The 17,480-nt window shown below is 35.7% G+C and overlaps 1 protein-coding gene across 1 annotated transcript in view; it reads right to left on the reverse strand.

Moving 5' to 3' along the window:
* The window catches only part of MCC (MCC regulator of WNT signaling pathway), a 182,951-nt gene that overhangs the window by 87,404 nt on the left and 78,067 nt on the right, over positions 1 to 17,480 (reverse strand). Inside the window, exons 5-6 of the mRNA XM_044680147.1 lie at positions 5,901 to 6,064; positions 112 to 318 (exon numbers count right to left, since the gene is read on the reverse strand). Of these exons, the coding sequence (XP_044536082.1) occupies positions 112 to 318; positions 5,901 to 6,064 (371 nt within the window). The remainder of the gene's footprint in view (positions 1 to 111; positions 319 to 5,900; positions 6,065 to 17,480) is intronic.

Genomic DNA, 17,480 nt, shown 5'->3' on the forward strand with positions numbered 1-17,480 from the left:
CCTCAATGCCTAGCTCTTACTGCTCTTCTGCCTTGGAACCAATACACAGTATTGATTCTAAGACAGAAAGTAAGGGTTTAAAAAAAATACACGCTCAAAAGGAATTCTTACCCTTCTTCGTAGCCTGTCTCTCTCTTCCCGGATAGCATTCATGGTGGCCTTAGTCCTATTGAGTTCTTCCTCTTTGCTACACAACATGGCAGTCAAGCTTTCATTCTCTTCTCTTAGACCAGCCAGCTCTTTTTCACATTGAGATCGTTCTTCAGCCAAATTGGGATAGAGCTCCCGACCCAATACTCCCTCAATTTCTTCAACTGTCTACAAAAAAGGAAAAGAAGGAGGGAAGGAAGTTGTGTCACAGATTAATAAGAGTGGTTTATAGCACAATAATTTCTTTTAAAATGGTAATTAAAACTAATTATATTCTTATAAATTATAAAATTTTCAGTAATTTCCCTATTTTACAGATGGGTTTCTTGAGGCAGAGAGGAGATACTGTGTTACCATTAAACTACATTACTCAAAAAACTCATGAGTCAGAAAAATATACTCATTCCTAGGGTTTAGACGTATAAAGGTAATTGTAATATTTAACACAAGTGATTAAAAAATTTGTTATGTGATCTTTGTCGGGTTCTCACCAGAGTAAGACAATCCTTTTATTCTTTCCTAGTTGATTGTGTGTCCTACTATTCAAAGGGATTGTTTAATACTTTTCCTTCTCATGCCTCTTACACTATTTCCTCCCCAGTCCTCTGAGTTCAACACATTTCACATTTTACTTAGGGGAATAGATACCATTTATCCATGAACTCCCTTTTCTTATCTTCTCTACATTTTAAAAAATGTCGTTATCAAACTTTATTCTCTCCTTCCTTTAATTCAGTCTCTGATTGAAGGCTAACCCTTCTCCATTCCACAGCCTTCCAGCTACCTTAGTATATTGCCCTAGTCATTCTCAGTCTTTCTAAGCTTTGATTTCTCCCCATCTACTGGCTCTTTTCCTAAAATATACACAAATCTCTACCATCCTGGAGAATAGAAAAACAAAAATGACAAAAATATGTCATTCTATCCTATCATCTACCTAGGCTATTATCCTATAACTTTCTTTCCTTTTATAGCCCAGCTCTCAGAAAAAGTCATCAACACCCCCTTACATCCACTTCCTCTCCTCTCATTCCTCATCCTTTTGTAATCTTTCAGTCTTATTAGTCAACTGAAACTACTCTTTAAAGTTATTAGTGATATCTTAATTGCCTAATCTGATTACATTTTCCAGGGTCTCACCCATCCTTCTTGAACTCTTTGCTGCACTTGATACTGCTGACTTTCCTTCTTCCTGGATACCCTCTCCTTTCTGTTTTTTTTTTTTTTTAGTCTATTGTTCTTTCTCCTAGTTTATCTCCAACCTGACTTTTCTCAGTCTCTTGTGGGTCTCTATTATAGTTTTATTCTGAGTCTTGTTCCCTTTTCTCCTTAGGGAAGGGAATAAATATTTGTTAAGTGCCTAATATGTGCCAGGTACTTTTTAAAGTGCTTTATAAATATTATCTTATTTAATCTAAACTCTTTCATTTGGTGATCTCAACAGTTCCTGCATTTTTAATTATCATTTCTATGCAGAAAGTAGCCCAGGTTTTTCTCCTGAGCTCTAGTTGTGCATCTCCAATTGTCCCCTAGATATTTAAAATACCTGGATGTCCTATATGCATTGCAGTTTCAACATTTTCCTTCTAGTCACTCAGGTTCACAACCTTGGTATTCTTCTTCTTCTTTTTTTTTTTAGAAGTATTGGTTCTGAGGTAGAAGAGAGGTAAGGGCTAGGCAACTGAGACTTGCCCAGGGACACACAGCTAGGAAGTATCTGGAGGGCATATTTGAATGCAGGACCTTCTCTCTCTGGACCTGTTCTCTCCCACTAAGCTACCTAGCTATCCCTTGGTATTACTCTTGAATCTTCTCTTGCCCTCATTCCCAAATCTTTAATAAGTTGCTAATTGTTGCTATTTCCACATGCACAATTCTAGAATCTATCCTTTAATCTCTACTCACATGGTTATCACCTTAGTTCAGGCTCTCATAATCTCATCTGTAATTTTGCACAGGCGAATTAGTCTTCTGTATCAAGTTTCTTCCCTTACCATGTACATAGTCTCATACTATACATAGCTGCCAAACAGATTTTCCTAAAGTGCATATTTGCCCATGTTACTCCCAAGTAAGGGTTGAGTAAAACAAACTCCTGTCAATTTCTGTTGACTGCAGGATTAATTATTAAGCTGTTCTGTTTGACTTTTAAGAACTTTACAATTTAACATCAAATTACCACTCCAGATTTATTATATATTATTTGCATTCTCATACTCTATAGTTCAGCCAAACTGGACTTCTTGCTATATCTCACACACAGTTCTCTATCTCTTGTATCTACACCTTTGTACTGGATAACCCCATGTCTGAAATATGATCCCTCCTTACTGCCATCTTAGAATTCCTTATTTCCTTCAAACTTTGCTAAGGTGCCACCTTCAACATGAACACTTTTCTAATTCCCCTAGCTATTTGTGCCCTCTTCAACAAAAATGTACACTTTTGACTTATTTTTTTATTTTAAAAATATGCTTCTCAAAAAAAAATGCAAGCTCCCTGAGAACAAAAGCTGTCTTATTCCTGTACATAGCATGTTTCCTGACACATGGCAAGAAGGATTGCTTATTACCTTCACAACTCTTAGATTAAGAATTAAAAAGATACACATAAGCTCTTAGGACCATAGATCGATAAGTTGCCTTTTCATATAATTAGTAATCTTTGAAACATATTATGTTGAATGCTATATACAAAATTTGATTGGAACTTTCCTCATTTATAGATCCTCTAAAAATCAATTCAATGATAAGACAGGTTATTTCACTATAATAGTATTCATGTATTAAAAGAATTGATTCTGCATGAATGGACTTTGCTTCTAAGACAGGGAAAAATAAAATGGTGTTCTTTTATAGAAGAAGAAGAGATATGGTCTGGAAGCAATCTATGTCATTATAAATCCTTACATTTATAACATTCTCTGAAAGAAACAAAGCCTTAATAGTACTTGGAAATGGGAGTTTGATGTTATCTGTGCATTTAAAAGAAAGATAACATATGATAAATGAGAACCAAAAAGATACCTGTTTTTCTTGTTTTCTGAAACACTATATTAGTTTTAACATTCTTTGTAAAGAATTAACCAATTTGAATTTTAAAAATATCGGGGGGCATTAAGTGTGTATAGACAGAGGACAAAGAAAACACATTGCATGATAATCTTAAACTAATAACTGGCTAGATGATGATGTTGAAGCATATTTAACAAACAGGATATCTCAGGGGATCAGAATTTCTTTTTTTTTTAATTTTGAATATTTTCCCCTAGTTACATGTTTCATGTTCTTTCCCTAACCCCCTTAGCCGACGCACAATTCCACTGGGTTTTACATGTATCATTGATCAAGACCTAATTCCATATTATTGATAGTTGGACTAGAGTTATTGTTTAGTGTCTACGTCCCCAATAATATAGGGGATCAGAATTTCTAAGTGGCTCTACCTTCAGGTAGGTTTCAAGCCATCATTAAAAGTGAAACATATTTCTATTCCTTCTTTCAGCATATGGTAGCAACTATTAACACTACTTTAAGTACAAAGAGCATTAGCTCATATCTTCATACTTAAAACTCTTCTCAAAGATGCCTGTTCATCCAAGTGAAGGCAATGTACTTGTCCATGTCACTTTCCCTGATTTGTGCTTCAAAAGAGATGTCTGGAGGCCTGTGGTTTTAGCTCCTTGAGAACTATCTCTGCCTTCTCCTGGCTTTCTCCCTTCCTAATCCACACTCTGCCATGACTAATTTTTGGAGCAACAGTTGTGAGATACTAGAAAGGAAAATTTTAGGAATCCTCTCCACAACTGTAATTTAAGATAAGTTTTTAGGATAAGTAATGAAGATGAATCATTGTGTAACATGCTAGATTTTTTTTGAGATACTGAAGATGTTTAATAAAAATAATTATTACTGATGACAACTTTTGGTTAGGCCATTTCCTTGCAAACACTGAATCAGACTGTGTATATAAGCAAGTCCGCTGGATACAATAACTTAAACAACCTTTTAAGACTAATCAAGGTTTCATATTAGTAGGCTAAGAGGCCACATTGTATAGATGACACAGTGTGACTTTGGGCAAGTAGTATGTATTTATGGTCCCCTGTCAAATGGACATATATTCCAAGTTGTTTTTATTATGAAGTTAATAATTTTCCATTGATCCAACCACATTCTTTCTCACCCTCTGCAATATATCTCATCATGCAACTGAAACTGCCTTCTCAGTTATTAATGATCTCTTAATTGCCAGATCTTTTTTTCAATTTTTATCCTTTTTGATCCCTCTGCACTCTTTGACACTATTGATTACCATGTCCTCCTATATGCCTTTTTGACATCTCAAATTGAGGGTTACATAGTCCCCAAATCAACATGTCCAAAATAGAACTCATTTTTCCTCTAAAACTCTTCCCTCTTCTGAGATTCTGAATTACCATGGAGAAGCCTATCATCCTATAAATTTCCCAGATGACAACTGGTGTTGTTCTCAACTCTTTACTCTCATTCATTGCACATATCCAAGCTGATATCAAATTTTGTATCTACTTTTACAATATCATTTAAGTTCTATCCACTTATTCACCCAAAACACTAATTTAGCCTTCTCAAATGAACAACTAAAAGTTTTCTAACTTGTCTTCCTGCTTCAAGTTTTTATCCACTTATCCTTGATGGACTCAGTTATTAAAGTGACTGTTCTGAAGTTCTTCAGATTTGTCTCTTTAGTGAGCTCTAGTGGCTCCCTCTTGACACCCAGAATCAAATATAAAGTCTTGTATTTGATATTTAAAGCTTTTTAATGATATGGCTATCTTCTAGTTTTCCAGTTTCCCTGTACATTACTCCTTTCTATGATCCAGCAATGCTGGCCTACTTGTAGTTCTTTACATGTAACACTCTCAACTCTGTGCCTTTGCCCTTTTAAGTCTTCCATTAAAGCCTGGAAAATTATGCTTCTTCACATTTGTCTGTTAGGTTCCTCTGGCTTTGAGACAGCTCAAATATCATTTTTGTAGGACCTCTTTCCCAATTGCCATAGCTACTAATGCTTTCCATTCTCAGAACGCCTTCCTTTTTTTCTGATTATTTAATATTTTAAGTATGGAGTGTACATCTAAAATGTAAGTTGAGGGCAGCAACTATTTTTGCCTGTCTTTCCATTTAGCAGTCATAGGTACATAGTAAAATCTTTAAAAATGCTTGATGTCTCACTGATAATTCTCTTAAAAATTATAATGTGCATTTATAAATGGAGCTATTATGAGATAGTGTAAGAAAGAATACTAGCTCTCAAGTTTAAGGAAGGACCTGAGATCAGATTGGTCTTCTCATCTACCTCAATACTGTGCAATTTACTCAATCTTCTCAGTTTCCTCTTATATAAAATAAAGTGGTTGGATAGCATGGAATCTGATGTACTTTCTAATTTTAGATCCATGGTACTACCATAGATTATATCTATGATCATATTATCTGATCAGAATACTGCCTAGGATAAAGACTATAGACTTTGGAACATGGTATTATCTCCTTATGTATATAACAAGTCTAAAAAAAGACATTAAGATTTATTTGTTCTAATTTAGTTTAATGAATCTGTTATCTGCTTGGTGGAACAATATATTGAGCTTGGTTTTCTTTATAAGATCTGCTGCCAATAGGCAAGTGTGAATAGTATAGGACAGGATGCCTTTTCATTATAACCTTTCACATGATATCACCGCTTAGTGATTTCAGTGTAGTTACCTTAATAGCCAAATCACAGTGTTCACTTGCAGTGGTGAGTTGTTCAATATGTCTATCCACTTCAGCTACTGAGAGACCACAGCTGCTCTTCTTTCTCCCACAGACAACATTCTCCAGCCCAGTCAGTACTCTTTGCAGTTCTGAATTCAGATCACTACAGTTATCTGTAAAAAGGACAGAAATAAGTGCAATCAGCATGCACATCAAGGAGCTTCCTATGACTTTGTTTCTCTCGATTGAAAAAGGCAACGATGCAAGTAATTCAGAATGACACATTGTAATTTGATATGTCAAAGTTTAAATACCATACAACCAAAGTTTAAAACAAGTTTAAATAACATTCAACCATGTTTAAAACAAGTTTAAAATTAAAGGCTTTTTGCTTATGGATTACACTGCAAATGACTATAGCATGCTTTTAAATTCCCATCTCCTTTCACTGTGAAATGATCCCCCCCCAAGATCTCTTCTTTTTAGTGTTATCCCACAGATTTACAAGATTCTTTTAAAAGGTTCAAAATCAGGAGTCAACTGAAAAATCATAGAACTGTGTTCAGTCTTGACTTTGCCACTGTGGCTTTGGGGAAGTCGCTTCACTGCTCTGGGTGTTAGTTTCCTCTTTTGTAAAATGAGGCCTGACAGGATGATTTCCAAGAATCCTTAAAACTCTAAAATTCCTAACTTATATTAGGAACTGGAGTCCTTCATGAAACTCCAAAAGTTTATGAATATCAGATTATAAATCAAATGAAATTTATGATTAGCCAATCCCATCAATCAGGTATGCAATAGATGAGTTAGCATATTATAAGAGAATAAGGACTAGTAAAACAGCAATCACATTTGTTTTCCCAAGTGAAAATTACAAAATAGATAGAATGGTAGTCAGAAATTTTATCAGGTAACTTAATATCTATACTTATGCATGTGGTGTTAGGAACACTATCTACCAAGTTCTCTCCATCCTATCCCCTATTTTGTTGTTGTGTCTGACTCTTTGTGATGTAAACAGAAAAAGATAAAAAGAGACATTCCATTTAAAATAGTTGCAATCAATATAAAATACTTGGGAGTCTACCTGACAAGATAAACCTGGAAACTATATGAACACAATTAGAAAACATTTTTCACATAAAGACAGATCATAACAATTGGAAAATTATTAATTGCTCATGGCTCATAAGAGCCAACATAATAAAAATGACAATTCTACCTAAATTAATCTAATTATTTAGTGCAAATAATTCAAAGAACCAAAAATTATTTAACAGAGTTAGAAAAAAAAGCAACAAAATTCATTTGGAATAACAAGAGTTTAAGAATATCAAGGGAATTAATGGAAAAAAAATTATGAGGGAAGATAGCCTAGCCATACCAGATCTCAAACCATATTATACAAGTGGCAATCATAAAAACAATCTGGAATTAAAAAATAGAGTAGTGGATCAATGGAATTGATGAGATACAGAATACACAGTAGCAAATTACCATTGTAATCTACTGTTTGATAACTCAAAAAGCCAATCTTTTTGGACAAAAACTCACAACTTGACAAAAACTGCTGGAAGACTGGAAAATAGTATGGCAGAAATGAAGTATTGACCAATATCTCATACTGTATCCAAGATAAGGTCAAAATGGGTACAGAATTGAGATATAAAATGTGATACCATAAGCAAATTAGTGGATCACAAAATAGTTTACCCGTCAGATCTGTGGATAAGGGAAGAATTTATGATCAAACAAGAATTAGATAAAATGGGTAATTTTGATCATATTACATTGAAGAACTTTTGTACAAATAAAGCCACGTAGCTAAGATTAGATGGAAAGAAGAAAGTTGAAGGAAAAAAATTACTATAGCAAGGCCTCGTTTCTCAAATAAATAGAGAAATTAAGTCAAATTTATAAAAATACAAGTCATTATATTATTGATAAATTGTCAAAGGATGTGAACAGTTTTCAAATGAAGAAACTAAAGCTATTTATAATTATATTGTCAAATGTTCTAAATCACTATTGATTAGAAAAATACAAATTAAAACAACTCTGAGGTACCACCTCACACCTATCAGACTGGCCAATATGGCAGCAAAGGAAAGTGTTAATTGTTAATTGTTAATTGAAAGTGGAGGGACACTAATTTGGAACAAATTTGGGACACTAAAACACTGCTGGAGGAGTTGTGAATTGGTCCAACCATTCTGGAGGGCAATTTGAAAATATGTTCAAAAGGCTCTACCCAAAGAGATAATAAGGAAAAATACTTCTACCAAAAAATATTTATAGTCACGCTCTTTGTGATGGCAAAAAATTGGAAAACAAGGGGATGTCCATCAATTGGGGAATGACTGAACAAATTGTGGTATCTGATGGTGATGGAATATTATTGTGCTGAAAGGAATAATGAACTGGAGGAATTCCATGTGAACTAGAAAGATCTCCAGGAATTGATGCAGAGCGAAAGGAGCAGGAGCAGGAGAACGTTGTACTGGAAAATAGTATGGCAGACACATTGTGGCACAATCGAATGTAACAGACTTTTCTACTAGCAGCAATGCAATGACCCAGGACAATTCAGAGGAACTTAAAAGAATGCTAGCCACATCCAGAGAAAGAACTGTGGGAGCAGAAATGCAGGAGAAAAACATATGATTGATCACATTGTTCAATGGGGATATGATTGGGGTTTTGATGTTAAAAGATTCCTCTACTGCAAATATGAATAACATGGAAATAGGTTTTGAACAATGATATTTGCATAACCCAGTGAAACTGTTTGTCAGCTCCAGAAGGGGGATGGGAAGAGGGGTGATAAAAATCATGAACCATGTAACCATGGAAAAATAAATTAAAAAAAAAAACAACTTTGAGGTATACTACCTCACGATGCTCAAGACTGGCTAATATGACAGATAAGGTAAAAAATCTTTGAAGGGATATGTGAAAATTGCACTGTTACATCTATAAGTGGAGTTGTGAACTGATCCAACCCTTCTGAAGAATAATTTGGAACTGTCCTCCAGGAGCCATAAAACCGTGCATACCCTTTGATTCGGCAATACCACTATTGGATCTGTAACCTAAAGAGATTTTAAAAAGGGGAAAGTATCTATTTGTATGAAAATATTTAAAGTAGTTCCTTTTGTGGTGGCAAGAAATTGGATACTGAAGAGATGTCCATCAATTGGGGAATGGTTGAATGAGTTGTGTATATCATTGTAAAGGAACATTATTGTGTTGTAAAAACTGACAAGTGGGATGCTTTCAGAAAAACATGGACTGATGCAAAATGAATGAGCAGAACCAGAACATTGTACTAACAGCAATATTTTACAATGATCAACTGTGAATGACTTAGCTATGTTCAGCACTACATGATCTAAGATGATTCCAAAAGACTCATATTGAAAAATGCTATCCACAAGAAATAATTGATGGAGTCTTAATGCATTTTTTGGTACTTTTTTTTGGCTATGTTTTCTTTCACATGACTAGTATGGAAATGTTTTGCATTACTGTACCTATAAAGCTAATTTTAAATTGATTATTGTCTCAGCTAGAGGGGAGGGAAGTTAGAGTGAGAATTTGGAACTCGAATTTTTAAAAAAGAATGTAAAAAAATTGTTTTTACATGCAATTTGAGAATAAAATAAACATTAAAAAAACCACAATTCTGGGGTACCTCCTCACATTTTCAGACTTGCTAACATGACAAATGAAAATGACAAATGTTGGAGGGGATGTCGAAAAATTTTGTGAACTGATTTTACCATTCTGGAGTTCAAATTGGAACTATGCCATAAGGGCTATAAAATTCTCCATATACCCTTGCCCCAACATAATCGGTCTATGCCCCAAAAAGAGAAAAGACCTATATGTACCAAAATATTTATGGCAGCTCTTTCTGTGGGGGTGGAAAATGGAAAATTGAAGGGATGTATCAATTAGGTGAATGATTAGTTGTGGCATATGATTGTGTTGGAATACAATTGTGATGAAACACTATGTACCAATTTCTTTGGAGAAACAAATAAGAAAAAGAAAGATAGTTCCTACAACTCAAGGAGCTTACAGTTTAATTAGGGAAGTTATACATTAAAGGACTTTGAAAAATATAGCAGGAAAGCAAGGGCTACTCAGCTTGGGAACATAATACTCCTCTGTAGAATGTGATCCAAGCAGATAGAAAATAGGGAATTACTTGGAACATTCTGGGCCTTCTCTCAATTTTGGAGGAATTTATTGTTCCTCCCTTCAGTCCTCCAATCAGAAGGGAGAGGAAACTGTGGGGACTGAGGTGTTAATTATCAAAAGCTGGATATAAGGTGATGACATTTTAGGTGACCAGCTTATCTTGTTGGGGGAAAGAGGAGTAATTATATTCCACAGATCTGAAATCAAGCAGAACTCCTTGGTTTCACATAAGATCACTGGGAAGAATATTCACAAATACAGTCTAATAGCAGAAATTCAGACATGGAGGGAACAGATATTGCCCAGGTAACTCATACTTCACACACTGTAGGACCCTGATATCTTTACTCTTTGTCACAAAGTCCTCATGTTGCTTTCCTGGAATGTAATATCTCTGTATGGTATTCTGGGCTTGCTCCTTTCCATGACTCAACTGAATTCTGCAGCTGGACTTTCTAGGCTTGCTCTCTTTTGGGTACAATCTCTCCTACTGGGTAAATGACCCCATCTGGTTCTCAACAGCCAGAGAAGACGAACTGCTCAGATCTTGCTCTTGCTTTTTAAAAAATCTCCAAGGCTGAGGCTGATCCTTTAGTAAGTCAATGGCTAACATCTCCATTAAGTTTATTGAGAAACTTCTTCATATCTCCAAAAGATGAATGAATATTTCCTTTTATTTTCTTTAAACTGGACAGAGTCTGAAAGGGGTGAATCATCTGTCTCTGTTAGCTGGCCCCTACATTTTGTCATTTCAACAAATAGCTTGGGGGAGTCTCAATTGATCTGCAACTCTCTGATCAGTACCCATCCCAATCATATTCTCTCCCAAGACAATATTTGATCTTATTAAATTAAAAGGGGTTCTTTATCCATATTCTCAATTCTGAAAGGCTCTCTGTTGATTCTTGGCATTATCCTTCTGAGTGTCTCCCTAGTCCCTTTTACTAAAGAGCCTTAGCAAAATCCTTGAGTTCTTGGACAAGGAGAAATGAATAGGCTTTTTTTCCCCAACTGAAAATTTTTATTTAATTAATTTAGAATATTTTTCCATGGTTACATTATTCATGTTCTTTCCCTCCCCTCGACCCCCCAACCCCCACAGCTGATGAACAATTCCACTGGGTTTTACAGGTATCATTGATCAAGACCTATTTCCATATTATTGATAATTGCACTAGGGTGATCATTTAGAGTCTGCATCCACAATCATATCTCTATCAACCCATGTGATCAAGTAGTTGTTTTTCTTCTGTGTTTCTACTCCTACAGTTCTTCCTCTGGATGTGGATAGTGTTATTTCACATAGGTCGCTCAGAGTTGTCCTGGATTATTGCACTACTGCTAGTAGAGAAGTCCATTACATTCGATTGTGCCATACTGTATCCATCTCTATGTATATGGTTCTGCTCCTTTCACTCTGCATCAATTCCTGGGGGTCGTTCCAGTTCACATGGACTTCCTCCAGTTCATTATTCCTTTGAGCACAATAGTATTCCATCACCAACAGATACCACAATATTTTCAGCCATCCCCTAATCGAAGGACATCCCCTCATTTTCCTATTTTTTGCCACCACAAAGAATGTGGCTATAAATCGAAATAAATAGTTTTAAAAAATTATTCAGCCATATCAGAATGGATGAACATCTCCAAATGTATGGCTACACATTTCAACAAATATTTTACAAATTTCCTAAAGTCTTTCTGCTTTCAATGACATGCACTAATACTAGGATCAAAAAAGTAGAAGAGAAAAAATTAGGTGCTTCTCTCAGAGGAAAAGTGTAGTACTTAAAGAGCTCCTGACTAGGATAGGTAACTTAGGTTCAAAAGGAAGTCAGTACCCATCAGCAGATTATTTTGTAGAATTAGAAAAAAAAATGAAATTCATTTATAGTGATAAAAGAAATATGAAAAATCTCAAGAGAAATAATGAAAAATTCATCATGCTGTATTACCCCAAAGAATTATAAAACAATTTAGAGAATGTAAGAAGAAATTGATTTTTGGAGCTATGGATAAGGGAAGAGTTCAGATCCAAAAAACAGAAGGTATCCAGAAAATAATTTTAATTGTGCAAAAACTTAAAAAATTTTATATAAGCAAACAGCATGCAGTCAAGATTACAAGGAAACATTTAAATGGGGGAAATTTTTGCAGTTACTTTTCTCTGTAAAAAAAAAGTCTCTTTTTCAATATCTATAAGGAACTAATTAATAACTATAAGAATAAGATCTATTTACAGTTTGATAAATAGTCAAAGTAAATTTAACAGACAAGTGTTTTTTTTTTTTTGCAAGAAGAGGCTCATTCTTTACTAGCAATAATAGCTAGGGTCCCTAGGCAGAGAGGTGTGCCTGAACGACCCCTTGGAATTCTCAGCCAAGAGTTTATATAGAAATGTTTGGGGAAGGGGGTTGGTACATACATAATTATCAAGGTAGTGTCAGGGACAGGTGGTTAGGAAGCATCTGGGGAGGGGGGGTTTCAGGGTCAGGGGTCTGGAAGCATTTGGCAAACATACATTAAATAGGCAAATATTGTTAAGCAGGCAAACATAGACAAACATTCCTCAAGAAGGTTAATATTCATCAGATAAGATAGCTTCAGTTTTAGGTTTATGATAGGGGGAGATAAGGAAGACTGTGCTGGGAAACCTTGGGGGCTGGGGGTAGCTTGCCCAGGCCAGAAATAGTTCAGTAGACTGCCAGACTGATTTTTAAATCCAACATTCCCTTTTCTTTTGATCCTGAGGAATCATCCTCAGGTGGTCCTTTAAAGATTGGTGACAGCACACGCCGTATCAAGGGTGGGGGTTGTCAGTTAATACTGATGCAGGACCGTAAGCTAAATGGTGTTAATTCATTCCTTTACAAAAGCTGCTAGGCGGTTAAGAATAAGGGGAAGGGTACATAGTGGAAGCAAAGGGATTTTCCTGCCTATAGTTTGCCTAAAAAAAACAAACAACTTTTTCACTATGGGGGTACAGTGTTCTATGTGTCTCTGGGGTACAATGTCCCACAATGTCCCATGCTGTCTCCACTCTCCTCCTCCAAATGTCTAAAGGAAGAGGGTCGATGGTTTCCATCTTCTGTAGCTTCTTCAAGCTGAGAAGGGGTGTAGAATCTCTGAGGGGGGGAACAGGAGGAGGAGCTGTGGGCACAGGGTCTTGAGAGGGACCTCTGCAGCGAATGCCAGGGTCCTGAAGGCTTGGAGACCAGAGACTGTTTCCCCAGACTGACAGACAGGTCACAAGGGGGAGCATCCATCCCTAAGGCAGAAGTATAGAACCCAGGACTAGGGCAAAAACTAGAACACCAGATACAAAAAAAGAAAATTAGCACAATAGAAACTGATACTAAACATTAACATTTGGGTATCTTAGCCAACAGATTTTATCCCCAGAAATCATCCTCTGACAGGAATTAAACCTTTTAGGAAATTTGATCCCTAAGTTGTTTGCAGAGCTGGCATGTGATGTTTCTGTTAAAAAAATATCCTTTCGTAAGGCCCACATTAATATGGCATCTATAACTACTTGAATAACAACACTTTACAGATAAATTTCTTTATCCCAGATCCTGGAGGAAATCCAGAAAGCCCTGGGTTATTTCTAGGGTCAAGATCTGAACTTCAGCTGTGGTAAATTAAGGCTGCAAGCTACAAGTCATCTATCACTAAACTTCACCTACTTCTCAAAGTGTGTTCCCTAACAATTTGATAATTTTCAATTATTAACCTAATAGGTTGTTTGGGGAGATGGAAACATTAATTTACAATTTGCATTAAGTGCTGATTATGGGAACTTGCTCCAAAAGGGAAGGCAGATAGGAAAGCATTTCCTCAGGTCCCAAGGGACACATTGTGAGGGGCTTCAAGTATAGGCCAAAGCTGTCACTGGCTCATGCCATTCTTGTCACTCAAGGATTAGTAGCCTAGATGGTCAGAAGAGGTCCAGTCCAGGTTGAGCCCTAGAATTGCCTCTCTAACCATCACAGAATATTCTGTCTTTTGCACTATATCACTATTGGATCCCAGAAGCCTTTTCCTTCCTTAAAGACAAGTCTTTCCCATTACAGCTCAGAGAAATTCTGCTAAGTAGCAGTCTGAAAACAATTTGCATACCCTCAGACAAGCCTTTCACATCCCTACCAGGCTGATCACTCAGTTATTCTTACATACTTTGGCAATAATTAACATATCATACTTTAGTCACAAAACCTGAATTAAGGAACAAGGAGTGCTGGACTGAGTAGCTCCACAGTAAATATAAATCAGGGCTGTATTGTCTCCTGTACCTGGGCCATCTGAAAGACTAAGACAAGCCATACAGGAATCTCTTCAGTGTAACTTTCAAGAGAAATTCCAGAACTATTTATGATTTTCCCAACACCATATACGCTAACTTTATTCAGTTCATAGTACAAATTGGTAAACTGAGGTAACCACTTAGTATTGAACAAAACCCATGGTACAGTCAGGTTTACAATGAGCTTTTGCTTACATTCAAACAACACTTAAAGCACATGTTTTAGCAACAATTTACATAAAAGTCATACTTAAAGGAATATCATAAAGCATGTAGTATTACAGGGTCTATTTTCAATTACAAGATTTGAAACTTTTTAAGCACTATAAACCTTAAAGAAAGCCTTTTGACCAGTAGGCTGCTTATCTATTTTCAAAACCAGGAAGTGAAATGTAATAATGAAGTTAGTCAATTTTAATACACTGAGATGGAAAACCATTTATGATAACTTTTAAACCCAAAAAAATATTTTTGATCAATTTAAACAGATACATCTCTGGCCACACCTTGATAGCCTAAGCCCAGAGGATCTCAGACAGATCCTCCACTCACTAAATGCCTGAGTGCAAGGAGTCATGTCCATGCTCTTTGAAAAGGATACTTCTAAACTAAACTTGGAGTCCTCTCATCCTCAGGGCCTCCTTCCTGAACCCAGGGGTTCACCATTTGCACCCCTATAACAACTGTACTGCTAAAAAAGGAACCTGTTTTACAAGATATCCATGACTTTTCTATCAGCTTTTACTTGATTGAACATCTCTTTAAAATTCTGAAGTATACAATTAAAATATACTCATCTTTAAACTCTTTAAGATCTTATTTATGTACTGTGTTGTTATATCAGTTCCCAAGTATCAAAGTGGAACAATTAAAAGTATTTCTTTCTTCTTCCTATTTGCAAGGAAGAGTTTAATAGCTTGTGGACAATTTACCCTAAGGCTGCCTGGCTTGATTTAGGTTTTTATGACTTAACAACCTTGTCTCTTATCTCTCTTTACCAAGTGAGATCACCTAAAATTTAAAATTTAGCATGTACCAAAATCTTCATAATAAATTATTTTCAACAAACTTTAGTTTGAACTCCACAACTTCCAAATAACTTTAAGTCCTTTAGCAATCTTTCAGTATGTAAACAACTGAATTTCAAAGCCATTTACTTTTATTCCTTTCAGACCTCTGTTTAAACAGAATAGAACCTCTAGTTCAGTTTCCTTTTACCTTAGGCATTGCTTACATAACCGATTAAATTCCATCAATATTATTCTGATTTACCATTTGTTCTAGAATTCACACCTATTATTCCATTATCAATTACTCTTATTTCCTCTGGCTTCTCTTCCTTTACCATTATTGCAAAAAGAGGAAAGGTACTATATTTAATTGTATGTAATCCTATTAGCTTCTTGGGCTGGTCAAATTTTCTCTTGTTAATTTCATACAGTTTGCATATCATATATTCTTTTTTTTTTTTTTTTTTTTTTTTAAATTTTTATTTTTTAAACCCTTAACTTCTGTGTATTGACTTATAGGTGGAAGAGTGGTAAGGGTAGGCAATGGGGGTCAAGTGACTTGCCCAGGGTCACACAGCTGGGAAGTGTCTGAGGCCGGATTTGAACCTAGGACCTCCCGTCTCTAGGCCTGGCTCTCGATCCACTGAGCTACCCAGCTGCCCCCATATCATATATTCTTAACCTATTGAAAACTGAATTCTCTTTATAGTGCAAATGCATACATATTTTGTATTCATTCATCATTGCTTTCTAGCAATTTGAGTCTAAATGCATGTTAATCTCTTGATCACAAATTCCTTCTTATACATTGCACACATTTTTACCAAGTTTTCAGTACCTGTATTATTAAAATCCATGCACAGATTAACTACTTTAAAAACTTCTTGTGTATCATATGATTACATGTTGCTAGTTCTGACAGCACATACATTAAAAGAACATCTCATTTTAAAATCCCAAGTTTAAATTCTAGAATAAGTTCTCAATAATAACATTACAACTTTTTCTGAATGACTTTTACATCTACAAAGTAGCCAATATAATTTTTGACCTTATAGAATAAACATTTCCTCTCTGTGTCAGACTGGCTAGTGACCACATTTAGACAATTCTCAATTCACTGAAACCAAAGCTTAACAAACTTCTAACCATGAGTTTTTGTGCTCAATAAAATCTGGTTAATATTTCACATTTGACTGACAAACAGTTACCACAATAAATAAAATTACATTGTACCATCTCAACATCATTAGCAATCCTCAACCCTTAAAATCAGATCTTAAGTGAAAATGCTTCCAATTGTGGAGTAAAATCTCCCTTTTCTGCTCTGAATTGTTCTCTTTTTCACTCCTTTGGGGGCCCATCCAAAGGAAGAAAGAGAAAAAATCATTAAACAGATATTTTCTTTTGTCCTCTGCTGAGGATTTTTGACTGCGGGAAGTTCAATCTTTCAACTCCCCCTCTTTTTTTCTCTTTTTTTTTTTTTAATAATATCCAATTTAAGAATATATAGAGACGAGACTGTGACAAAGACAACAATAAACAGAAATATACAACCTTATGACAAGCATACTTTAAAAGGAAAAAAATCAGTTCTTTAGGATCCATGGTTAAAAAGAAAATTCTTGCTGTGAGAAAGCTCATTAAAACAGTTGCAGCACATATGGCCCCTTCAACTGAGGCTACTCAGGTACAGTGACCAGCCATCTGATTGGCTGAGCTGACTTCCTTGTCCCCTAACTCTCCCTGTGCTTTACACTCTGATTGACCTAACCTGTCTCTCTTTGGCTGTGATTTCTAACAAAATGCTTCTTGTAGCACCTAAATAAACCGATATCCTTTTCCAGTGGGGGTTAGAAGTGAGCTGTTCATTAGGATGGCTGTGTTTCTTAAGGAAAGAACTTTGAACTTTCAAATCCTCTCTTATTCAGATGTTAAATCTGCCCCCAGGTTTGAGAGGTTTATTTAGAATCCTCTCCCTATTCAAATGTTGTCCGCTGCTGGAGTAGCACAGTTCCTCCAGTCTGAACTTTAAGTCTGCAGCCCCAGTGGCACAGTTTCTCC

Source organism: Gracilinanus agilis, chromosome 1 (assembly GCF_016433145.1).
Source record: "Gracilinanus agilis isolate LMUSP501 chromosome 1, AgileGrace, whole genome shotgun sequence".
Taxonomy (NCBI): domain Eukaryota; kingdom Metazoa; phylum Chordata; class Mammalia; order Didelphimorphia; family Didelphidae; genus Gracilinanus; species Gracilinanus agilis.